The following is a 25,069-nucleotide window of genomic DNA, read 5'->3' on the forward strand; positions in this document are numbered from 1 at the left end:
TCTGCATGTGAAACTCCTCTTTCCTTCCCTGTGACAGTATCATGTCCTTGAGACGTTATCGGTTCGTCCCTGGTGGATATCTGGCACAATAGCATGGTATTACTATGGTCTGACTCATTTTGTGGTGGGACAGAACGCTGGTGTTCCTCTGTTCCTCCTCGTTTGAGACCACATACCGGTCTCCTAAACTCAAACCCTTCGAATGCACCGACCCTTCCATGAAAGTTTGAACAGCCCTATAGTGGATAAGATGTCTATCTGTTGAATCTACCCCCTACACTTCTTGGTACAGCTCTTGACCCCTACTACCTTCAAGTTGATCGAGATCCACCATTTGAAGTGCAGGGAACAAGCATCATTTTGTTCTGTTCTAAAAGTTATGCTATCATCCTCTAGCAGTCAGGCATGCAGTTTGACAAGCTCTTTCCTCTCGCCTTCCCTCGGACGGGGAGTATCCTCTCGGCGGTGCAAGCGATCACGATATCCTCGCGAAAAGAGGGGGTTATCCTCGACTTTCTTTTTTGGAGTACTCTTCGATGTCTGAGAACCCCACCCCGAGGAAGATGGAAGAAAGCTGTTTTACTCTGCGGTATAAGAGAGGTTGGTTGAATGGATGGTACCTCATCTCAACGTAACAATGCACTTCCAAGTCTTCGCCCTCTTCTTCTTTGCTCTCGTCGCCGCTGTTGTCGCGGCGCCCGTGAAACGGGAAACAAACGCCCAACGTTTTGCGAAGGGGCTCCCTCCTCTCAAGCCGTGGTATCTGTATAAGCGTGAGTGATAACTTCACGTGAATATTATATGGTGACTGACGGTGGATAATTAGCGAGCGCGACAAGTCCTATGAACATCCCTTCTGGTGTGCCATCCGGGAAACCATCTGGTGTACCGTACAGCAAACCGTCTGGCATACCGTGGGGCAAACCGTCTGGCATACCTTACGGCAAACCTTCAGGTATCCCCTACGGCAGACCATCTGGTATACCCTCCAGCAGACCTTCTGGTTGGCCGAGAAAATAGACGTGAAAGTCAATTGGTGTCGACTCTTTCTAAATTTTGTTCCCCGATTTTAGTTGGACTCCTTATATTTATATTCATTTCCTTCCACACCCGTGTATTTTTAACCTATCACATATACATTGCCTCTAGATGCGATATAGTTCATGTGTCGTAACAGTTCGTAATTTGGAATAAGTCGTTCCATGAAATTATGTATGTCAACATATGATACATTGACCTTGAGAGGAATTGCTACCGAGAGAGAGAAAGATTATCGCCCTAAGCTTCTCATCTTTCTTCACTGCTGCGAGGTTGTAACAAGTCTACACGACTTGGGGACGGTCGCACATTGGCCATCTCTATATCTTTTGACAGCTTGGTCGTATCCCCTCTACTGGTTTTATTTCGGCGACACCAGGCATGCAATAAGTCCTGTTAGCTTGTTAGTATATTGCGCGCCTTTGTGTAGCAGCCGTGACACACACCTTTTGTGTGCCAAAGAGTAGTAAGACGGATACGGGCACTAGTACGCAGGGAGGTTAGTGTTAGTGTCATAGAGACGAGGGTCTAGCATACTCAAGGTTAAAGCCAAGTTCCATCCTATGGCTGACGAGTTGGGATCCATTACAAGACTGGTTATTCCCATCCTAGCAAAGAACAAATTGGAGACATGGTCACAGTGAACGGGCTTGACTTACACATTACCGATGGAGAGAAGAACTGTAAGTGCTATCACACGTATGACCAAGGATACTGTAACTGAGGTATTACTTGTCGGAATTGCGCGCCCGAGTCTACGTTTGGTGATGCAAACTTTGATAGCAACGAGAACTACGGGAATTCAGGACCTTCGACATGTCGGTGAGTGAAAGGATACTTGCTAGAGAAGATAAACACAAAGGTGTCGGGTAGCATTGTCGTTATGGTACTTATGATGTACCTGTAAGATGCAAAGTCAGGTGGGTACGAGAAAAGGACGACGACTAGACGAACGGTTGTCCTGGGCCAAATCCATCTATGAAAGCAATATGACAGAAAATGCGGCTCGCATCTCGCTGCACAGCTTCTGGGTGGGCAACTCCGACCTGAAAGGTAGAGCTTCACGTCAGAATGGAAGTTGCGAATGATCGGCGATTGATGCTCACAGCTATAACATAAAAAAAGACAACGATACCAACGGCAGGGGGTATTGCGAGTAACTGCACAAGATGCTGTTGACAAAGAGGTAGACAAGACAGAAGGGAAAATGTACCCAAGACCGCCACTGCTTCATCTTTCTATCTGAGATCGATAGGATATTAAGCTTCATGTGTAGCTACAGAGCCTCAGCTATGTTCTATTTCCACAGGGCTTGCCATACCTCGAGCACCAGGCCCAATGCGGAGATTGTGGTGCTAGATAAAGCTCGTATGAATTCAGTCAGTGTTAAAAATGAACAAGTAACTTACAATGGATTGGCAGCATAGCCGAGGGCTGACTGCAAGATGCAGATACCAAAAGGAGGCTCCTGATTGCCCTGCCGGCCAAGCAATAACAGGTATGCGCCACACCAGAACATTGTACTTCCGATGAACAGAAACCATGTTTTTGACCTTGTTATACGTGAAGAAAGTTTCGCTGTTATGCACGTCAAACCGAGCAAGACAAACGTGCTGATAAGGATCGCATCGAATAATTCAACGATGAACTCGAGGGCATCGGAATCAACTAGGCAGTCGAGTTATAGACGAGATATGGGAGGATTTGTGGGGGAACTTACGCTGGGCATTGGCCGCCATTACTTGGAAAGGAGGACAATAGGGAAAGCGGAGGGAGAGGATAATTTGAATGCAATGGAGGTACCGGAGTCAAGCGACGGGTAAGTCATAGGGCAACTATCATGATTGAAAATTTCGTGATTTTCTGGATCTCTGCGATAATCAGATACAGTTTCCTTCGACAAATATCATGATGCTGAGAGACGAAGTCATGTATAAGACCCACTATTAGAACAGTGGCGGTATATTGTGATTGTAAGTTGCTTCTGAGACCTAGTATACGATAGTGAAGGATGATCAAAAGATCTATCAAGGGACTATGAAAGTTGATTTTACCGCTTTGTAATGGATAATTGGGATAGCAACTGATCCAGTACTAGGTACAATGGCACTAACCGAGACAGCATTGAGCCCAAGAGCGACGATTTATTAGCTTAGATCAACTTTCGTGAGAGACTGTCGGAGAAAACTGCGTGGGACCGAAAATGTCAAGCGCACCTTCCCGTTCGAGGCGACCACGTGCAGCTTCAAATACCGACTCGAGCTCAAGGAAGGCTACACCGAACTGTTTGTCGTACGGCAGGCTTACCCCTTCTAGTATCCCCAGTTCGTTCAGAGTCTTTGTTGCCCGATCATTTCTGTGTACTGCTCCCGGGATTTCCAGCTGTTTCTTTCTGTGATGGTTTAATTCGAGAACCCAGCCTCATTGTTCATCACATTACCGGCGCATCGGTGGGGATACACTCAATTGTCGACTGCATAAACGCCCACTCTACGAAACATCTTCTGGTCGTTCCTGCAGAATTGAGAATAGCCGGAGGATAAACCACAGATGTGCCGTAGCTCGGTGCTGGAAAGCGACAACTGTTGACCACGAATGATGTAGCGCTGGATCTTTTTTGGCTGGGGAAGAATTTACCCTCTGGATTCGATGGTTCATTACAGTTTGACACAAGTGTATGGAATGCTATTTAATTGCAATTATAGAATAGAGACAATGCTGCTGAATAGGAATTGGCATCTCGCGCCGGGTTTCTTCATCTGTCCTCACACGGACGCAGAAGGTCGATGCGACTAGGAGATGGTCGCACACTAATGGCCATCTCCAAACCCTTCGCCTCTTTTCTCGACTCCCCTCTGCTTGCTTTATGGCGGCAGCACCACGTATGCAAGAAGTCCTATCGGGCTCGTCAGTATGGAGACAATCTGATGTCAGTCAACTTTGAATACCATCTGGGTGCCAAAGACTAGAACTACGGACACAGGCACTAACATAAAGAAATCAGTGGCATCTCTCTCAAACAGACGGGGATTTTACAGACTTGACGTCAGGGCCAAGTTCCATCCTGCCGTCGATGTGGTCATCACCAAGCTGGTTATAGCCATGCTGTTGGGAAAAGGGATGGGGGATAAGTTGATTCTGATGCCAAAGTATGAGTGATCAGATCAGACTTACACATTACCGATGGAAAGCAGAACTGTGAGCGCGGTTACACGTATAACCCACGACACGGTAATGCGGGCATTTCCGCTTGGTGGAAGAGCCTGTCCATATCTACGCTTGCTAATACATACCTTGATAGCAACCAGACCTGCAGGAATTTGAGACCCTTCGAATGGATCAATGGCACATCCCTCACCAGAAAAGAGAAGGACGAGGGCGTCGGGTATCATGGTTGTTACGGCGCTAATGACGAACCTACGAGATGAGAAGCTTAGACGGATATGCTGCGATAAATTTCAGCAGGTTGACGAACGGTTGCCCAATTCCGAACCCATCTATATGAGGGATGTGACAGAAGATACGGCTCGAATCTCGTTGGACGGCATCTGGGTGGGCGGCTCCGATCTGAAATGAGTAAGATGAGCCATGCATTGACAAGCGAGCTCATGAAGCTTACACCTAAGACATAGAAGAACACCACCAGACCGACAGCAGGCGGCGCAGCAAGGAACTTCCAAGGCTATCGGTATAGAAGATACATAGTGCAACCGAATTAATATCGTACCCAGGATTGCCATTCTTTCAGTCTTTTGTCGGAAAATGACAGGATATTAAGCTTCATGTGCAGCTGCATCTGAGGCTCAGTTACGTTACGTCTTCCGAATAACAACATCTAGCATACCTCGAGCGCCAGGCCCAAGGCGGAGATCGTAGCTCTTGAAGAACCGTATTGTGCAGTCAAATACCTTAAGAAACTATTGGAAGAGTACTTACATAGGATTGGCCGCATATACCAGGGCTGACTGCAAGAGACAGATGCCGAAGGCAGGGTCTCGGTTGCCTTGTCGGCCGAGCAATAACAGGTACGCGATACACCAGAACATCGTGCTTCCGATGAACAGGTACCAAGTTTTTGACCTGGATATGCGCGAGGAAAGCTTCGCTGTCAGGCTTGTTAGGCCTAACAGGATGAATGTGATAATCAGAATGACATCGAATGCTTGTACGCAGAACTCGAGCGCTTCATAATCAACTAGTGAATTACAAAGTTAGTTTAAAGGCGATAAATGAGGGATTCATGGCACGACTCACGTTGGGCAGTGGACATCATCGCTTAGGGAGGAGGGAAATGGGAAATACTGACGAAGTGGATAATCTGAGTGGATGGATGTGAATGGCAACGGAAACTTTGTTGAAAAAAGTAACTATCATGATTGAAAATTCAATGATTTTTGAATGTCTGACTCTAGAGGACAGATCGTTTGTTCAAATCAGATGCAAGATTTTGCGAACTAGAATCATGATACTAGGATACCAAGTTATTCGTCTTGAAACGGCAAGATAATAGACGCGCCTCCGTATCGGAAAAGAGTCGAGTTGTCAAATCGTCTCAGAACTTGCAGTTCCGTAACCTGGTCCCTTTGTTTGGGCCACATTGTCCTGCGGATAATTCGGGGTGGATGGGAAAAAATCTTGATTGATGTGTCGAGGTAGAATCTACCTAGAGCGGGATAGTGCGAGCAGACCGAGTGTGGTGATGAGCATGGTTCGTTGATTGAAAAGGGCGGCCCGAGAAAATCTAGCTTCCTGATTTGACTCTTCCACTAAGTAATCTTCTGATCCCTTCGTTTTGACTGAACTTCCGTGCGACTCCCCAAATATGACTTCGAAGAAAAGAATATGCTTTGAAATTTATGCAACTACCAAGCTTACAGGGCTGTGTTACTGTGGACGACATCATCATCGAAACGGCGTCTTGCTCTGTTCTTCCCACCATGCTTTCTTACGCATATGGCTCGTCGATATTATGATGCATCTATCAATCTATCAGCGCTGCTTCTGCGATCCTCAAGTTGCATACCAGACTTCCTGGGCAGATTCAACTTCCACTGAATGGGGCACGGCGAGTCACCAACCTGCTTGGATAGATCCGATATCACGCTTCACTCAAATCTCGCCCGAATTGTATTTCTAGCATATAACATGTGTCTTCCCTTTGGATCGTTCTAATTCTTCTCGAAAATAATGATATCACTCCCAAAGGATTTCCTCTCTCTCTCTCACATCTGCACCTCACCCCAGCTGATGCCTGAAAGGCTTCTCAGTAAGACTTCTTTGTTGTCATAACGAACAAAGATGATGCTCACGATGATATGCAATCAGCACATGTTCTCCATATCAGAGCAATCATCTGCTGATCCTCGTAGAAATCATTGGAATTGAATCGTTTTCTGTTTCGGGACGCCGAGCCCGTACTGAACTCTTGCCCAGTGATTAGCGCTAAGAGGTCGAATTCGAAAGCACTGGATTGAATTCCCATGGACTTCTACTTATTGATAACAGGGCTTCACGCCGTGGCCTTGTATTGGACGCTATGAGTCCAATTGCAAGGGATGACAGTAATAGATACCAAAGATACTGAGAAACAGTTGTGCCGCATGAAAGCGGGTGGAAGTAAAGCTTGATGATCTGAGAGACGAAGTAGCGAATCAAGATTCATTTCGGAATCGCACAGTACGAGTGCTGCAGATCAACTAGAACAGGGCAGGCGATCTTAAGACCTCAGGCTTCCGTGATATCGGAAGTCGAGTAAAGGCAGTACTAGTGCCAGAAGACATCAATGAACGAAACAGAAACAGATGTTTTCACCTACTTTGCTGTCCGGTCCGCTGCCAAGCTCCTCGGGCTCATCACCGTCATCGTTACCTTCATACCTGGAATATTTACTGAGAAACACGAAACTAAATTGCACAATTCCTAGACTTGCCTTTCGCAGATAGTGTCAACATCATCGACAGTCGTTGTACGGATCGTTGCAGTGCTGGCATACACCAAGTAAAGCAAAAACTCAAACGAAAGTGTTGTCAACTCACTCTCCGTAATTGCTAGAAAGAGATAAACGGTATGAGTGTTGTTCCAATGCCCATGGATGCTCTTGTGCTCACGAATTGATGCCAGCGAGAACGTCACCATTGACGGCCCATACATCATTTATCTGCAGCATGGGGAAATCAACAGTTTGTCCCCATGAAGAGTCGAAATACCCACTTGAACCTTGCGCTGGTATTGCGTTCTAGAATCGGTATAAGAATGATGGAATGCACGCTTCGCGTTCATGGACTTACTTGCAATTTCCACACTGCGACATCCAGTTAATAAAGCGAGAAAGTTTCACGAGAGATTAAGAGAGAGGCTTACACTTCGGTAAAGCTTTCCAAAATCTTCAACGTAAAACTACATGGGGATGAGTTCTGAGATCTAACGTCCGATGTTTGTTTTTCTTACCGAGTTGATGATCACAGTTCCACCACCATTGTGTTGAACCACTTTGTCTTCAGCGTGTTTGGCCTTAATAAAAATTAGTGGTAAGAAGTGCACTACGTAGCTCGACATACGCCGCCATAGTTGATACGGGAGGTACCCGAAGTCTGTTTAATCGTGATAGCGTCCTCGCAGACGTCCTAAGTACTGATACTTTAGTGGTTGGCATCTGTCAACATGAGGAGAGATGGTTACCTCGAAATAGACGTGATCCAAGGTACACGAACCTGTGGGAATTCTGTTAGATCGGGGCTGTACGAAGTCAAGGTAGTGCATACCGAGGCAATGAACGCCTTCAGCCTGGTTGGCGCCAATGACGACTCGACTCAACGTGGCACCTTCTTGAAGCAGGAAAACAGCATCAGAGTCGCCACCTTCTGCCTGTCCATTGCATGCGCCAGATCCTCGGTCGTACCGAGTGTATGCCTGAGATGGAGTGAATGTCTGTCCAGCAGCGATAGTGATGGGACTGCTGAGAGAGCTGGTTGTTGGAGGCGTCGGGAAGACGTTGGTTGCAGTGCGACGTTCCAACCTGGAACTACCGAGTTAGCGAAATGGGAAAAGGGGCACAATGTCGTCGAAATTTTACGGGTTTGCCGCGACAACTGCAGCTCCGAGGGCTATGGTTGCTAGAACTTGAAGAGTGAGCATGGTGAATAGCCAGTGATTGTGGAGTACAAAACATATCCGAGCCAATTTATACTTCGTAGCGCAGTCATTACTTCCTGGAAGAACGGCTTGAACGCTTATGCGTCCCGGACGGTCCGTCGGTAAAATGTTAGCATGTCGGGGCTCTGAAAACTCAGGACTCTTGGCTTGGCATTTGACTTTGCCAAGAAGCTGAGAATAAGGAAAAAACTGCTATGGGTATCATTCTGAGCACCTAACGAGCAATGAAAACGGACCGGCATGGAAAAATCCACCTCGAGAGGATCACGAGGAAGGGCAGCACACATCGGCGGATAATCCTCGACAGCGAATTCTATGCCCTGTGTAAATGCGGATCATGCATATTTAACAGTAATACTCACGGAGGGTGACCACGACAGGTACTAAAGACTGTAACCATGCAAGTTGATACATGCACCTGACGCGTGTAGACCGAAAATTTCTCGAAGTTAACACTTGTGAGCTGTAGATGGTCTCAGGACTCTTTGGAGAAAACAGAGGAAGAAACGAAAGACTGAGCAAGGCCTCAAGGAAGCACAAATGGGAACGTTCACCTGACCAGTAAACGGTTCCGAAAAAAATGTTGGATTGTGGAGTTCTATGGCAAACAACTCGAAGCAAGGAGGCGCGTCGGGACGAAAGGAAGACTAGAAGTTAATACAAGGCGTAAGTTAAGAAATCATCACGACGCTTTCGAACTGGAAGCATGAAGAACGATCCCAGGAGATGTCCAAGAGATGCTGGCCATCGAATGTTCGTTGAACAACGAAGCATAGCAGAGTTTGACTTGCTTAGGCTCCAATCGTTCCATTACACTATAGAGAGAACGAGGTACCACAAATATGCGGAAAGTCTGTTTCCATTGCTGAACGTGAGCGAGCGAGAAGGCGGTATAGGTCGGAGGTCGAACGTTAGACTCGGAGCACAGCCACCCTCGATGTAACGAGTTGGCCTTTAGCCCAGTCCTTCCCCTTCATTTCTCCCCCTCGTTGTCGCTCCACACGCTCCACCGTTCTCGACACAGTCCATAGCATCTATTTGATATTAGTTAGTAGTATATAAGAGCTACGTACTGCTATAGTAGCTCGGGTTTTTTGCAATAACCAGCCTTTACACCTGTCACACGTTGCGTGAAGCTCCTTCGTGAGAGTACGTGACTTTCGCCACCCTCTCACTCGGACCGCATGCCCGACATCCTTGTTTTCTTTACACACTACAAGTGAACATTGCTAGCAGTCCGAGCTTGCGAGGACACATAGCGAAGAGCTCAAACAGACCAAGAAGGGTCTGCGGATGCGATGGACGAGGTTCTTTGCGGATGATTTGGAATCAAGCTGGTCGGCGGATTACGACGCGTTCCAAAGAGCCGAGAACCTTCAAGATGGCGCTCAGTCGGGACAAGGTTATGAAGCGCTTACGTGACGCGCACCTTCCGTTCAGTTGAGAAGACACAATTGGAGATGGTGGCCTCCAGTTCCTCGTTGTGGTATTTGCATCTTAGGGTTTAGACGCCTCTAGTCGTCGTCATGTCATCCAGCCAGTTTAAACCTTCCTTAGTCTTATTCAATATTCGTCAGTATCAGGTCAGGAAGAGAAATGCGACGGAGTATTGCACTGCTCGACAAATTCTACTCTACAAGGATGAGGATTAATTTTTTTTTGATGAGTGTGGACTGTTGGACATTAAATTAAAATTTGAGGGTCAGAGGGCTTAAATGACACGCCACGTTCCTTAATGGAGGAAGGAATTGTGTTAGAGGTAGTTTTACCGCAGTAGGTACCGATATAATATTGAAGGTAGATATGTATAATTTTCAGCATGATATTAAGAGATAGTGATACATCGTTGTGATACTAATTATAGCGTAGATCAGCATCTATTGGTACAAACGCTGCCAGTAAAAATACATTCTTGGGAGATCTAATCTGCTAAGATTGCGGTACGACTCTTGATCTACGCGAGAAGCTCATCGAAATCCGGTGCATGAATCTGCGGACCTTTCGAGGTCGTAGTTTATTGCTGATCGGACTGTTGTCATCCAACGGAATAATCGGCGTAGATTTCGCTTTGACTGGAATATATCGTGGGTTCTCCCTCCGAACCCTGCCTTCGCCACGAAGTCGGTGGATAGCATCCTTGTTTTTGCGTTCATAATATTCACAAGCATCAAGAAGGAATTTGGCGTCGAGGACAGTTGCGCGATGAAGGACTGATATAATTTCTTAGAATCCATTCAAAGGATGAATGACGGGAAGAGGCTTACTATCATCAAACGTTACCGGGTTGATGAAACTCCCTCCGATGATCCTGGCTTGGGTAATTTCGTTTAGTTCGGTGAAACCCCAATATTGCGACAAGTCTAGGATATCTAGGAGAACAGAAAGGCCAATATCGTCAAAATCAGGTGTAGTTCCGGTGTATATGAAGTCTAGAGACAGATCAGTGCTGATACAGGGCCCCGGAGCACATCCTTACCTAGTACGGTCTTCAAACACTTTCCTGGATATTCCACGCTGACTTCGATCGGCTCATCTGCAGAAGCAGGGCCGGCTTCAGTGAATTCTCCGCAAAATAAGTCACGTAGATATTCGCTCATCGGCGACAAAAATGATCGGTGCGCAGCAAAGTGTTGATCATCCTCCGTAACAAACACAACATCAGTTAACTTCTCTTCGAGCCGCATTACGTTGAATCCCTCTCTCAGTTTAGAGAACTGCGCTTCGACCGACGATAGGACGGGTTCAGGACGGGGGGGATCACTGATACTCTCTACGCCAGAGACGTATAAAAGATCCTTGTACGGTTCCAGAAATTTGTGAACAGTCTTGAACTCTTCGGTTTCGGTGATATTGAAAAACATTTCGTCAGCAGAGTTCCACATCCAGACGTCGCTCTTCGGATCGTCAACATTTAAGAAAAGACGTTCTTGATGAAGCTTGATCATTTCCTCCCCGACTTCATCTTGATGTTCGTCGAGCCATTTGTATGTGGCCTTCAGATCAGATAATACGTGCCTATCAAAAGTATGATCTCTTGCTACTTCCAATGCAAGCACACGCAGGTGTTGGATCTGTTGTTTCAGTAAATAAGAAAGGATGTTGAAGACTAGAACGAAGACATACCACGTCAGAATTGGCCGGCTTCCCGAGACCAGGATTTGCGAGGAGAACCCTTTCAGCGGGCCGAACCGTGCAAATAGCACGTTGAGACCAGGCAATAGGCTCGTACTCCGGTAGTATCATCTCGTTTGGGGAGATCACCTCAGGCAATTGTTTGACATAAGGAGAGAGTTCTGCGATCCCCATTGACTTTTGCCTGAGAGGCAGTCGAGGAATAAAACGCAGGTTATCCAACTGTCGCCAAGACTGGTTTTCGTTGACAGCAATACGAAGAGGTAGGTCTTCGCAGTAAGCCATGAATACTAGCCTTGCTCGTCCGTCTCGATCTCTACCGGAAACGTCATCGTTAATCGAAGTTGCGCAAATCAAGAATGTATCTGTATCTAAATTGTTCGTGCTCTTTAGTCCAAATGGCCCGAGTCGAGCTTCAAGGTCGATAAATTCCTCAAGCATAAAATGTGCTTCGGACGACCCGAAGGCAGCAGTAAACAGGGGATCGCGAGCATACAATGTGTTTGACGGAACAAGTCGACGAGTGCCATTGGGAAGGGGTATCTCCCGAATTGTGAAGGACTGGTCAGATATAAGAGCAGTGACGAGCCGCTTATAAGCAGACGTATTATCTGGACCAAGTTCTTTGGGAAGTTTGAGCTTTTTCCACAAAGTATCCAAGCCCACTGGCGACACGCCGAGATGACGAAGGCCTTGAGAGAACTCGACACAGGAAGAGCTCATGAATGGACTGATGACATCATGAGGAAACTGGTAAGGAACCATGGCTATTCGTTTCTCCTTCGCAGCAAGGTACTGCTTGCCATCCTGCGAAGGAGAGGGCCAGATGGGAAGCGAGCGAGCTGCTGAAATATTTTCGGAAGAACATTGACCGATCTTATCTCTGCACCATGCTGTAAACTTGGCGAGCGTTTCGTCATCCAGTGCTTTGAATGAAGAAGTCTTGTGCTCAAATAGTTTGATGATTTGGTCAATATTGACGACGGGCTGAGCCAAGATGACAGTGCGTACCGACGTAGGCAGTCTTTCGTCGTTACGCCGAACAGCAGATATGCCTAGTTTATCTAGACAATCTGGGAGCCAATCAGGCTCAGTGATACCAACCGTTACGACGTCAGGAAGGTTTTTGCATGCCTTCATGGAAACGTAATGTCCAGGGCGGATGGTGGGAATCACTGGAAAGTCTTGGGCGTGGATATCGGGATCCATGTTCAAGCTGGGAAATTCTTTCCAATATTTTTTGATCCAAGCCTCGTCCTTGGCGCTCTTCGCATTGAATATGTCGGCCTCCGTAATGAAGGGACGCATCAAGTTCGCAACGTCTGATGCCTGAAGCTCTGAGACATTATAGCCGTTCTGCGTTAGCCGGTTTGCATCGAAGTCTAGATGCACTAGGTCCCCTGAGTTGAAAAGCGTTTGCTTTCTGGATGATAGCTTCCATATATAGTATTTCTTCTTGTAATCAGCTGGATGTAGAGGGACAAGCGATCCGTTTGCCAGAGGGAGAAGAGGAAGATCCATTAAACTGATAGAGGGATCTTCTAACAAGTAGTCAAGAAGACTTTGGATGTCATTTGTCGTGAGTTTTCCCGTCTCAAATCCAGCAATTAAACTGAAACCACGCAAAGCAATCTCGTCTCTCAAGACCTCTTGATTAAATGTTTTGATGTGTCCTGAGCAACGTTCACAGATGATAGGAGGGAATGCGACATATCGTGGCAAGCGAAGAAGCTCGAGCACATGCGTCACTGAGGCAGGCTGGTTCCCGAGGATCACGGCATCTGAAGGTCGAATACGAATCGAGGGATTGAAATGACTGGGACAAATTAGACGCTGACAAGAGGGAAGAGCGTCTGTGTAGAATCGGTCGACAAGAAGTCGAGTGACGCTGTCCTGCTGCGTCGTATTACCCGGCCACCATATGTCATTACGTCCGACCACTACAAGTAGATTTTCAAGAAGTGTGAGATAGAGAGGCGGCGCTACAGTAGACAATATCCACCGATTATACTGTGATTCGAGGTTGTCATAATCGTCAAATCTGATGTGTCGTCTATCGGGTGTAAGGATGAATGACGCTGTGAGATGACATGGTAGCGTGGAGGTCATGGGCAGAGGTAGTGTTGAAAAGAGATTGTGACTGCTCGGGCTTCGTGCGGTAGTCCGTGCGGCAAGTCCTACGATGATGGGAGACCGCAAGCGGTGGGGTTCTTTCAAAGAATTGAATTCGGAGGGTAAGCTCGTGACAGGGAGGGATGTCGTCACCACCGTCCAACGCTCTTGTACTGGTTCGACCTTTGGAGATGCATATCCAATTATATAGCGATTGCGAATAGAAAAATCCCCGTCGGATGTCGTAGAGTCATCTGCCTTGACTTCTACTTTCCAACCGCCACTGATACGACCTGACTTGTGCCGATAGTATGTGGAGACACTTCTCATTCTGGTAAACAACAACGACTGTTGGGCCTGTTTCCAGTAGGGCCAGACGATATAGTCCCGGACATAGTCGGCAGTTTGACCACTACGCAAGATGGAGCAATCGTTTAAGTGAGAAGCGTTTCGGAGGGGTAATCGGAAAAGGGTCTGAGAAGAACATGAGTGACTTTGCGTCATACAGAAACAACCGGTCTTACCCCGTCATAAGAAGTAGTAGACGATAACTTAAAGCCGAATAATCCGTTAAGCGCGGCGAGGTGGTCTGAGTACATCCTGATTAATAAAGTCAGGTGCAATATTAACCTCGACTGCAAGATACCCACCGCTGCATCTGTTGAAGGGGCAGGAGCAATGAAGCCCAATCGTCAAACGGTAGGTGTGTCTTGGACGGATCGAGGAATAGAACTTTGTCACCGGAGACAATCATTGCCAGCTGCCAGGAACATCAGGGATATCACTCGCACGATATGTTCAATACATACCTCCGTGAAATGAAACATAGAAAGAGCCCCCAAACCAAACTGTCCAATTGTACTTGTCTCGCCTTCCTTTCCGCCCACTCCAGTTTTACAGATGCCTTCAAAGTCCGTCTGTGTGAACGTACTATTGTTGTAAACAATCAAGGAGGAGCAGCGCTGGAACGGTGCCATAATGGGTGAAAGTAAACGCTCGCACGGAGCGTGGCGATCATCAACCAAGATTTTGAACTCCGTGGCTCCTGCGTCCGAGGCATTAGCGAAGAACTCGGTAAGTGTCTGTTGTTCTGTGTACTGCTTCAGAACATTTCGAATGGTGGTCGTTAGCTTCTCGCCCATATCTACAGCCGGTTTTTTCAAGTGAAGGAACTTGAGACCCAGTCTGCTCATGTGGAGACGTTTGGCTATCTGCTCATTCAACTGGGGATGCGCCAGTGTTAAGTCTCCGGCCTCGATGAACGCCCGATCGCCTAGGTCGTTGAAGTACACCTCGCTTGAGGGACGAAGTTGTCCGGACACATCAGGAACGAGGATCTTTGAGCGTTCTTCTTCGGTCATACTGAGTGGGAGAGCTTTCAATATCAAAAGAGCCTGCGTAAATCTTAAGCTGAGGAAAAACTGGATGCGGGAAAATGTACGGTACCATTTGCGTTTTGTCTGGGCTAGCCGGATACTTATGCAGATTATTGAGTTCGGACACAAGGATATCGATCGAGGGCCTATAAACTCGATTATCAACTTTCCTCAACTACGGCGGACAGATAGTAGATACTCACCTCTCCGTACATCCCATCTTAAACAGAAATTCACGGATTTCAGGACGATCAGCTAAAGCCGGAGGGATTTCATGGAATCCTGCTAGAGGAAGTGGAAGAAAGAATACTGCATGACTGGTAGTAGCAATATAACGAGAGTTTATCGGAATCCATGCACGACTGTCGGTAATATCCTTCAAGGTCGCTAGATCTTCCTCTGAAAGCGCCCTTTGACTGAACTCCTTTATGATAACCCTGAGCTTCTTGTAGGCGCTATTCGTGCCGCGTGCACTGATGACGAGGCTAAACTGCTGGCTCAAGGTAGCAAACGAAAGCGGCTTATCCCAGCCAAGTGCCAACCGGAGAGAATGAGAGACGCTTATAGTCTCCTCTACTAAAGGATATACTTCGTCAAACAGTTCTGGACGGTGCAGACCACGATCCAAGCACTCTTCATGATTCAACAACCCCTGGTTTGTCGGTAGCCACCTTGCGTCCACGGGTATCTCCAAGTGCGTGCAGTCGAACCCAGAAGTAGATAAAAGATCAACCAGGCGAATGGATATCTCTCTGGCGTTCTTCGGATGAGAATCACGTATCGAAGATATATGCTGTATTCTCTCGAGGAGGATCTCTGCCGTCAGAATTCCTCGAAGTACCCCTAGGAGCCTTAGTTGCTTCAAAACGAAGCCTGCATCATCATCCATCGACCTCGGAACACGATCTCCACTGTTTGTATACAGAGTCATCACTGGCATCGTGGGGTCAATTACATGCTCTGCTGACTGCAGGGAGCCGTCAATGACAGGTATAAACTTCGTCGTTTGGAGTATCTTTAGCAAACGAGGAGGCAAGCTATCGCGCTGTTGGACCATATACTCCAGGAACGCGTGCTGGAGGAACTTGGACTGCTCGCCAAAATGTTCCAGAGTAAGAGCTACAACGTCGATCTCTGAAAGCGGCACACTGTTCTCCGACTCGATATGGGATAATATTGCAAGGTCAATGTTTGATCCATCGAGATATACAACGTCACGAGCGAGTGGAAGGAGGAAGGACGTCGAGGTCATCACCCCGTAAACAGTAGCACCATCAGGAATGGAACCAACAGCTTTCGTCGTGTTTGTCTTTGGGGCCTTCAGCGGGATACCCAGAAATCTGGACGTCTTTTCAGGTTTGACCGGGCTTTTCGAAGGGACAAGCATTGGAAAGATCGGTAATGATCGTAGCTTGTATCTTTGGCTATCGCTAAGGCGTTCGGTACGGCAGAAATCGAGGATAGAAGGGATCAAAAAGTCCAGGATGACGGTAGCTGTCTGCTTGTCTAAGTTGGAGCCGATAGGGAATCGTATACGGTCGAGGAGAGAGTGGATGTCCGCGTCTGGCATTCGCAGTGTACCGGGTACGTCTTTGAGGGCATTCCGAGCAGCAACTGAGAATTTCGGATGTAGAAATTTGATCTGCAGCAACTGAAGCGCGGACTGTACTGACGCCTCCAATGCTTCCCCTGAGAACAGTCCATCACCAACAAATTCTAGTGACCCGTTCCTTGATGGCAGAAGGCGGAACTGAGAAATCACCGGCAATAATGCCTCCTTCTCCTTCCACTCTTTTAACCATTCCCAGAACTTCGATAACCACAGAACAGCAGTCTCGCTGAATTTCTCAGCGGTCGAAAAATCTATTCCAAATGGAGACATTCGCAGATAATCCACAACATGTTCGGGACGAAGGTGCTTCAGGTTGTAGCCGTCGGTACCCTGTGTAAGCAGAAGCTCTCCAGTAGGGTTCGAAAGCTTGTCCAAGGGTACAGCTGAGCCATCAAACTCCTGGAACGTAGCGAATTCAGCCTTCTCTAGTAGAACATGGACGTTTGGGGTGTCATGCTGAAGCGTTGCGAATTTCCCGCTGACTAATGGGATGATAGGGAGGCCAAGGATGAGCGTAAGGTTCTTTGTCGATAGAAGATATTCCAAAATGGCTAGTGAGGCACTAGCATCTGAAGCGCCGAGCTGTTCCAGCTCAAAAACATGGTGCTGTTAAACATAAGCCTAGATGAATACCATGACAGCATGAGACGGAAGCGACTTACGAGCAATCCAGCATGTGCGATGTCCGGAGTTAATGCCGTATGATTGATATCCGCCCTCATGATATATTCAGGGGGCTGTATGATATTCAATCCTGCATCTACCAGGGCCTGAAGGGCCTTGACGTCGATTGCACTGCTTGCTACGATGACAGATCGCAGATTCTGGAATGCGGCAACTGGTGTATTCCGAGCCCTATTCTTAGGGCTGCGTGGGACAAGAGGCCAGACCATAAACCCCGAAGAGACAACGGCTGTGAGGAGATGACGAGGCAGGTCTTGCCAATACGTGCTATCACCCGTTTCCACGATAGGTTGTGCAGCCGGCCAAGCTCTATAGATCTGTTTGAGCCCATCTTGCTCAATGAGAATAGGCAAAAGTGTTGCCCAAGCCTTGGGAAGGTACTTCTCGAAGAGTAATTGATTCCACTCGACAAGGACACTGTCGTCGCTTCCACGGACAATTCCGATTTCTGTCTTGTTGCTGAGATTCTGCCTCGATTGAGTCAGCGCGAAGAGTCCGTGGACGTGACATGGGAATCCGGTGCGGATGGGAAGTGGAAGGTATGTGAACAGTCGACCAGATGTCTGTTCGGCCGTCACGATGGACATGGGAACGGCGAGTGATATTGAAGGCACCAGCTTGTGCTTCGAAAGTAAGGGATGTGCGTCTCGTCCTAATCTATACGATATCAATGACGCCGATTCGGCTTGATCGAATGAAGACTGGAGTATGCGCCAGGTTATGGCATCATTTCGGGACGGTGATGTGATGCTGATGGTCTCTATCAGTGTGCTGTGGCTGCCGTCATTTACCCACTGAGAAGGTGATCCCTTGGATATCGACACGCCAGCGAGAAAGGTTTGAACTCCCTGCTCGTCGATCTCGTGAATCTCAATCTTGGAGACGTGCTTGAGAAATAGAAGAGAAATGTCGAGCTCTTCTTCAATGAAGTCACGAAAGAGGGTGCGTATTTCTCCTGGAGTGACAACTTTGTTGCTGATGCTGCTCTGGGATTCGGGGGTGCGAAGGGGAAGTCGGATTATAGACCCCGAGAAGGGTGTTCGAGAGTTGCTGAGCGGCAGAAAGAAGTCAAAGCAGGACAAGTGGTCAGCGCATGAGTCTCCGAGCTCAGCAAAGTTTAATTTGGTTCCGCCTGACTCGCTAAAATGGTGATGGGGGTCCAGGATAGCAAGGGATGTGCCGGAGAGGATTTGTGGATAGTCTGTTATCTGAAGAAAAGGTCGAAAAAGAAATAAGAAAGAAAGAACCCGGACGACGTACATGATAGCAGGAGCGAAATCCGATACCATACTTTCCAATCTTCCTGTGGCATGATAAGAAGCGAAGGGCCTGCAAATTGAAAAGACTGACGTATTGTCGGTCTTCTTGGAAGACCTATGAATGCTTTGCAAGGCTTCCCAATCCTCCTGCGTGAAAAGCGCATCGTTGTACGCGAGAAGAGATGGGCCCTGCGTGCCGGCCAACTTGTCATCGAATAGGGTGTCTGTCGAATGCTTTCTCAAATCCAAGACAAAGACCTTTGTGACGGTTTAGTATTTCAGAAGCCAGAAAAGATTGTTGTATCGACCTGCTTTGAGGCCTTGGCGTCATCAGAGTTCTGAATCAATTCTCGAAAGAGACCGATAGAAAATGGATATGTTCCTAAGATTGCGGCTATTGTATCGGTGGGTCGAGCATACTAATGGATTTCTATCAGTTAAATCCTGGAATACTATCGTATGCTTACCTCCCCAAACGACTGAGCCATGGTAGGAGCTTACTCTGTTGATGAGAAGATGGGGCGCCGCTGTACGTCACTGCTGGAGTTGATTGCCCTTTTATCTTCCACTATCCATATTTCAAGTCGTCGTAATAGATTTGAGAGTCAAAGAACTTGTCCTGGTTGCGGTGAAGGATAGATCCGTACCAATTCATGGTCTGAAGACACAAGGCGGCCGGCAACTAATTTAGACAAGACACGCGGCTCCAAATGCCGTTCGGTCCTGATCAATCCTGATCAGGTTGTCAGAAATTGATGATGCAAACCTTTACCCGATATACTTGCATAACTCTTGTAAGGCCCGCTTTGGGGCAAAGCCTGCTACGTTCGCTCCTCATGAAAGTATTCAAAAACTACCTCGCTTATACAATTCACCCACAATCACTGGGATCGGCTCTGATTCCAACTCTGAGGTTCAATCATGAATCAGTTAGTAAGAAGTTATGATCAGGACTTCAAAAACTAACAGCAATAAGGGTGCTGCTCAAAAAAGCCTCGCTCGGTGGCGGCATCTGCTGCCACCAGCTCGCATTTTCTCTCAGAAACACTTTGGAGAGCTGAATGCAAGTTCGGCCGCGCAATTCCGTGGAGAGCGTGATAGTAATATGAGTCACAGTAAACAAAGTGACAAATAAAGCAACAGCCACACCGAGAATCTGACTTTAACAGAAATTTATGTGTGGCACGCCGTTCAAATTCACCATACATAGAAATTCCGATGACAGACGGCTCGGGGAGCTGTCAAAAACTCGGCTACCATCCATCCTCTATAAGACCTTCTACTAACGTAGCAGGAATTCCAATCCTTCACGCTTTTGTAAAGCTATATGTTCTGAACAATTCCTGCAGGTAGTAGTCCAAGTAGAATGGCGGGTTTCATGATACAACTGTCTACACTTTGTCCAAAATTGGGTCTTTGTCATGAAAGGAGGCATCGTCGGCACGCCCAGACAGGCTGAGACATGGTATAGCCCCCAAAATCAGAGTGCTGTGAACCACCTTCGACTGGACAATATGAAAGAGTATCGACGATATTCATAGCTTATAAGTTGCTACTTTAATTATTTAACAAGAATATACATAGTACCGTTAGTCCATTTTGACTTTTATAATTTATAAGCGACCAGACCTAATGCAGTTCCGGACAGGCAAGCTGACCGATGGGCACCTCTTCACAGCTATTACTGGTCACAGTGTTTCCCATTTTCAGGAGGAAATAGATGTACATCGTTTGGCCAGCTGGCGCCCTAAGAGAGTTGTATTCTGGTCAGGAGGAATCCGGTGACCCTCCGTACAGCCTTTCAAGGCACTTCAAATCTAGATGAATTTCAAGTCACAGCATTTCCCGGAATCTGAGGGTGAGTATTAGTATGAATGCGAAAAATCAAATCAACGAAACAACCATGGCGATTTTTGTCATTTCGTCCTCATTTACAGCTTATGAAAAGCAAGAGAGAAGTTCTACACGAAGAACGCGGAGACCTCAACTGTATTTGAATCTATCGCTGCTTGAGAATTAGGAGCTGCTGGACTTTCTCGACTTGGAGGACTCGCACTAAAAATGGAGAGATTCGGGATTACCCGCAAAGCCGTCAGATGAGGTAGCGGCACAGCCACGCGGCACTGGCGCTCTCTCCTGCCGCCATGTCAGTGTACCCTGTTCTTCCTTCCAGGCCTGTATTGCCTCACATCCAAACGAACTGCCAGAAATGCAGCGCACATCTTGAATTTCTCATGCCTACACCTCAGCCACGACCAGGAACCCTCTTACAGATCCGGTGTTTTTCATGTCAAACGATACTATCTCATGCATTCTATCCGGCTCAAGTACCCTCGCATGCAGCACTGAATACCCCATCATCAACTAACAACTCTAAGCCTTCATCCAGCCAGGCTTCTTTCGCAAGGAAAGGCAGGAAAATTGGGACCCAAGAACGCCCTTTAGAAACGGGATATTACGACATCTTGGGCGTCCCAGTCACTGCCACGACAGATGATATAAAGAAAGCATATCGTACGTAGGATAACCTTCGTTAAACGCGTCTCATTTCCTTCCAGGCCGTCTCGCTATCAAGCATCATCCCGACAAGAACCCAGATGATCCTAATGCCGAGGAGCGTTTCAAAGAAATTGCTATTGCCTATCAAACCCTTTCTGACGATCAAGTAATCCATCCTTTTCTAGCTCTTATTCTGACTTGCCTGACATATTTATTTAGTTGCGGAAGAAGTACAACGAGTTTGGTCCTAAGGAGAGCGCTCCAGAGGGAGGCTATGTAGATCCAGAAGAGGTGTTCGGCGCTATATTTGGTGGTGATCGCTTCGCCCCGATTATTGGTCAAATCAGTCTGGCTAGAGATATGAAGACTGCGTTGCAGGAAGCAGAAGAAGCAGAGGGGAATGAACCGAAGGACTCCAAAGGGAGGCCAATATTGAGCGAGGAAGAAAAGGCGAAGAAGGAAGAGAGAGACAGAAAGAAGGCTTCAGAGGTAGGCCCCTCTGTCGATGGCGGCGGTCATTCTCAGTTCCTTCACTTCTAGAAAGCAGCACAAAGAGCGGAACGGGTCCAGAAGCTGGTCGAAAACCTTGGGCGCAAGCTGGGCATCTTCACGGAGTCCGCGACCGGTCCCAATGACGCCGATGTCACGCGAAGTTGGCGGACAATATGCCAACTTGAGGCCGAAGAGCTTAAGCGAGAATCGTACGGCGTTGAACTTCTCCAAGCTATTGGATTTGTTTATGCATCCAAGGCAAAACATCATTTGGCTACCAATCAGACCTTCCTTGGCGTCGGTGGTTGGCTTCACAACGTTCAAGGAAAATACCATGTATTCAGCGAGACGTGAGGGGCTTTCCTTTCCTGTCGTCCACTATTAATGAATTGTTGCAGCGTGTCTACGCTTCGTTCAGCGATAGAGCTCAAGACTGTCTTCGACCAGATACAAGCCGCCGAGAAGGCGGGCAATCTAAGCCCGGAAGATAAGCGGAAGCTGGAGGAACAAGCTGCGGAGAAAGGGCTGCAGGCTCTGTTCAAGGTGAATACCCCCACGTCTTCCGATATCGTTCATCATTTCATTCGATATGATAGGGCACCAAACTTGAAATTGAGTCAGTCCTACGGGAAACATGTGATCGCGTTCTGGAAGATCCCAATATTACACGGGACAAGGCACAGATGCGTGCCGTTGCGATGCAGATCCTCGGCGAGGTGTACATGTCGGTCAAGAAGGAGAACGGGCAAGGTCAGCTGGATGAGGGTGAGTACGTAAGGGTTGATACGAAAAGCAGTCGAGCGAGAGAAGGACGATGAGTCATGTTGCATTTTGTGTTTCATGCATACAATCATTGTAATTCTAGTCATATCAGGCCCCAGGGTATGTAGTATACAGTAGCATCTAGGTATCGTAGATTCAATGCATCTTGTTCCAACGCAACTGAAATTAATTCTTAGACAATTCTTGGCGTTCAATATCCATCTTTCAACTTACAGTTTCCCACCGAAGCAAAATACAAGCCTTCTGATACCGTGTTCTTGTCGATAAGCCATATGGTCCAGTAATACGAGTCTCAGGCTCTAACTGGCGATGGAAGGCAGTGGCTGAAGAAATGCGAGCTTTCACCGACATCCACGCGCGCAATCACAACTCTGTTGCAGAGATTTTTCCGGCGGACCGCTTGCGTTGTCTCTCGCGGGCCGCGGTCGCTTGGATTTCTCTTGGGGAACGCATAAAAGACTCATGACCAACTCCAACCCTTGTCGTTAAGCGAAATTTGCGCTACACCGATGGCTATCTTTTCTTTCCTCGTTCTAGCGGCTCTCTTTGGTTCTTCGCTCGCTCATGGAATCGTTACTACTCCCTCACCCCGAGTAGTAGGTTCCTTTTGCAACCTGCAATGTCCTGCCGCATCACTATGCTTTTTGTAGATCGGTGACGCTAATCTAGAAGCTTGCGGCGCTGCCGTTTACAAGGTCCTTAAATCTGGTAAAGTACTTTCATCATACATCTTAAATCTCCCTACTCAAATCTCACTTTTAGATAAATATGGGCCGGTATGGTGATTCGCCTGGCTCACCGTACGCTGTTAACCAGCACAAATAGGTGGAAACCGCTGCTGCTAAGATTGATTCCGACTACAACGCCACCGCTTGCCACTTGTTCTTCTGCCGTGGCTACCAGGTAAGCTGCATGACCGTTGATGAAGTAGTTTATTGATTTTTGTCCTTCTAGTACGAAGACAATGTGGCCAATACTCGAGTGTACACCACAGGACAGGTCGTTCCCTTCGCAGTGGACATCGAGGCCCATCACACAGGATACGCGGTTGGTGTTTACATGCTGTCCTTCTAAATCGTCCGTTCATAGTCAATGTCATGGCCTAGAACGTTTCCGTAGTGAACCTTGCTACTCAAACGCCCATTGCTCGCCTCTTCACATGGCCTGTGTATGCGAACGACACCCTTGGTCCGTCCCAATGGCCCAAGAACGAAAGTAAGTCTGATTGTTGACTCCTCCGTGGCAGAGTATAGTAACGATGACGTCTAGCTTCTTTCAACGTTACAATCCCAGACTTAGGAGACACATGCACCACTGCAGGTGCTTGTGCGATTCAGTGGTGGTGGTATGCACCAAAGCAGACGTTTGAGAGTTGTATCGATTTCACCACCGCTTAGTTCTCTTTCTCGTTATGCACTTTCATTTCACTTGGAGAATGCCATATCGTTTCAGTAATTCCCTGGTAGTGGTCTGATTGAGCAGCATAAGTCGACAGAAATTCGTATTATGAGTATCACTGTACGTATACTCTCACAACCAAGCATCTGACCCTTGCAAGATAAACTTTGCGATGGCCTATTTTCGTAGGACTGAGTTGCAATCTCAACGTTGAGTACAAGCAAACGGATGTTTGGAATGCATGAGAAACTCCGCTCGGTATCAGAAACGACTCAAGAGGAAGACGGGAAGCTAGCAAGCAGGTAGATGTGTCATAATTCTGCAGCATAGTTGAGGTAGGAGTGAAGTGATGATGTTAAGAATCAAGTGTAAAAATGATGGAAATACATACAGTCTGTCCCTCCCTCGGGCCGCCGTGTCGGTTGAAGCATCCTTAGGTGATCCTAGAAATTCTTGTCAGCCGTAGAATTTTGAATAGTAGATTTTGGGGCCGAATAGAAACAGCCGATTCTGGTCAGAAGAAAAATCTCTCTGCTACACGTTGAACGTCGAAATTTAGGTTAGTTCTGGCTATGGCGGGGTACAGAGCTGGCTCGCTGCACGCGTACCGCAATCGATATGTGGATTTGGTGGCCACCACTGATCATTGAAGCACACGCAAAGGACTTTAGTTGGACTCTGGGTGCCATCTCATTTTCCAGATGCCCCTCGGAACTGCTGGACCTGGTGCATCGGAGAAATTTTCACATTTTTCGCTCGAACGTGTGTGCAAAATTGCCGACCATCATTCGTCGATAGGTACGTCTGACGTTATCGTATGAATTTAATAAGGTTGGTCGATACATATTAACGAAAATTCATTTTGAAGGCGGGTACTCGATGTCCGAGGCAGCATCTGTGCCAAAGCATGAGCATAAGTAAAGAAACTGATGATGGCGCGTTGCTACCTCCTTCCTCCAATAGACCAAGTCGACCATTGACGTGCAGTGAAAAATCCAGGGCCTCGTCGCCGGATCCAGTATTGATGCAGAGGACTGAGGACTTTGCTAGTTTGAGCATGGTAAGAGCCACGGTATAACTTGAACGCCGTGTAAGCACCAGTGAACTTAGCCGTCATAAGCCATGGTGTTGTAGCGGCAGTCAGACCAGACAGACACCAAGGAGACTGAGATAGTATGTGAAATCCTTGTTCTCAGCGTAACACCGTGGTCAAGGAGAAGCGAAACTTTATCAAGGATGTTGAACTTCCTACTCGCCGCGGCTCGCGATCCTGATGCTAGAGGGTCAAACAAAGTTTCTTCACGGCTTCATCCTTCGAGTTGAATAACACCTGATATTGAACTAGGTCCAGGCCCGCCTCAGCAATGTATTGGCGACGAACGGCAGCTGGCTGCCAGTAGTAGTTGCGCTTCTGTAAATCATACGCACAATATGGTTATTGATTCCCGAGACCCGACTAGAATCTATATGCTTTTCATTATTTTCGCCATAGCTGTCTGTCTGCACGAAAAAAACCTCGTGCCTTCTTCTCT

At 47.3% G+C, this 25,069-nt stretch overlaps 7 protein-coding genes across 7 annotated transcripts; 3 read left to right on the forward strand and 4 right to left on the reverse strand.

Moving 5' to 3' along the window:
- The first annotated feature begins 417 nt into the window (after nt 1–417).
- EV420DRAFT_874863 (uncharacterized protein) lies at nt 418–1,111 on the forward strand. Its single transcript, XM_060483832.1, has 2 exons — nt 418–773; nt 827–1,111. Exons 1-2 carry the CDS (start codon nt 614–616, stop codon nt 1,018–1,020), a joined length of 354 nt encoding a protein of 117 aa, XP_060326152.1. The 5' UTR covers nt 418–613; the 3' UTR covers nt 1,021–1,111.
- Nucleotides 1,078–3,253, reverse strand: EV420DRAFT_1568729 (uncharacterized protein). Its single transcript, XM_060474183.1, has 11 exons — nt 2,759–3,253; nt 2,448–2,706; nt 2,360–2,393; nt 2,252–2,314; nt 2,145–2,198; nt 1,993–2,084; nt 1,881–1,939; nt 1,698–1,830; nt 1,576–1,646; nt 1,485–1,522; nt 1,078–1,431 (listed from the first exon to the last, which is right to left on the reverse strand). The coding sequence occupies exons 1-11, from the start codon at nt 2,775–2,777 to the stop codon at nt 1,288–1,290; spliced, it is 966 nt and encodes a 321-aa protein (XP_060326153.1). The 5' UTR covers nt 2,778–3,253; the 3' UTR covers nt 1,078–1,287.
- A 469-nt stretch (nt 3,254–3,722) lies between these two features.
- On the reverse strand, nt 3,723–5,756 carry EV420DRAFT_1568733 (uncharacterized protein). The gene is made up of 11 exons (XM_060474184.1): nt 5,293–5,756; nt 4,975–5,233; nt 4,883–4,916; nt 4,766–4,828; nt 4,658–4,711; nt 4,514–4,605; nt 4,397–4,455; nt 4,213–4,348; nt 4,079–4,143; nt 3,987–4,024; nt 3,723–3,934 (listed from the first exon to the last, which is right to left on the reverse strand). Exons 1-11 carry the CDS (start codon nt 5,309–5,311, stop codon nt 3,794–3,796), a joined length of 960 nt encoding a protein of 319 aa, XP_060326154.1. The 5' UTR covers nt 5,312–5,756; the 3' UTR covers nt 3,723–3,793.
- A 1,201-nt stretch (nt 5,757–6,957) lies between these two features.
- EV420DRAFT_1647764 (pectate lyase C) lies at nt 6,958–8,172 on the reverse strand (the record flags this gene model as incomplete). The annotated part of the gene is made up of 11 exons (XM_060478076.1): nt 6,958–7,021; nt 7,074–7,085; nt 7,146–7,195; nt 7,249–7,273; nt 7,326–7,339; nt 7,399–7,434; nt 7,486–7,548; nt 7,596–7,661; nt 7,717–7,748; nt 7,800–8,053; nt 8,111–8,172. 11 exons carry the CDS (start codon nt 8,170–8,172, stop codon nt 6,958–6,960), a joined length of 678 nt encoding a protein of 225 aa, XP_060326155.1.
- A 1,947-nt stretch (nt 8,173–10,119) lies between these two features.
- EV420DRAFT_1713851 (uncharacterized protein) lies at nt 10,120–18,968 on the reverse strand (the record flags this gene model as incomplete). The annotated part of the gene is made up of 14 exons (XM_060479668.1): nt 18,833–18,968; nt 18,674–18,784; nt 18,457–18,623; nt 18,367–18,409; nt 17,085–18,314; nt 15,014–17,028; nt 14,881–14,956; nt 14,244–14,828; nt 14,085–14,194; nt 13,959–14,034; nt 11,314–13,908; nt 10,667–11,261; nt 10,455–10,619; nt 10,120–10,400 (listed from the first exon to the last, which is right to left on the reverse strand). Exons 1-14 carry the CDS (start codon nt 18,851–18,853, stop codon nt 10,120–10,122), a joined length of 8,070 nt encoding a protein of 2,689 aa, XP_060326156.1. The 5' UTR covers nt 18,854–18,968.
- A 1,522-nt stretch (nt 18,969–20,490) lies between these two features.
- Nucleotides 20,491–22,296, forward strand: EV420DRAFT_1568753 (X-domain of DnaJ-containing-domain-containing protein). The gene is made up of 6 exons (XM_060474185.1): nt 20,491–20,879; nt 20,924–21,030; nt 21,084–21,353; nt 21,405–21,706; nt 21,755–21,899; nt 21,953–22,296. Exons 1-6 carry the CDS (start codon nt 20,510–20,512, stop codon nt 22,172–22,174), a joined length of 1,416 nt encoding a protein of 471 aa, XP_060326157.1. The 5' UTR covers nt 20,491–20,509; the 3' UTR covers nt 22,175–22,296.
- Nucleotides 22,297–22,617: 321 nt separating this feature from the next.
- On the forward strand, nt 22,618–23,601 carry EV420DRAFT_1568755 (uncharacterized protein). The gene is made up of 7 exons (XM_060474186.1): nt 22,618–22,735; nt 22,790–22,847; nt 22,902–22,915; nt 22,965–23,042; nt 23,094–23,186; nt 23,246–23,354; nt 23,409–23,601. The coding sequence occupies exons 1-7, from the start codon at nt 22,649–22,651 to the stop codon at nt 23,534–23,536; spliced, it is 567 nt and encodes a 188-aa protein (XP_060326158.1). The 5' UTR covers nt 22,618–22,648; the 3' UTR covers nt 23,537–23,601.
- Nucleotides 23,602–25,069: the final 1,468 nt, after the last annotated feature.

This window comes from Desarmillaria tabescens (genome assembly GCF_030435595.1).
Source record: "Desarmillaria tabescens strain CCBAS 213 chromosome Unknown EV420scaffold_44, whole genome shotgun sequence".
NCBI classification, from domain to species: Eukaryota; Fungi; Basidiomycota; class Agaricomycetes; order Agaricales; family Physalacriaceae; genus Desarmillaria; species Desarmillaria tabescens.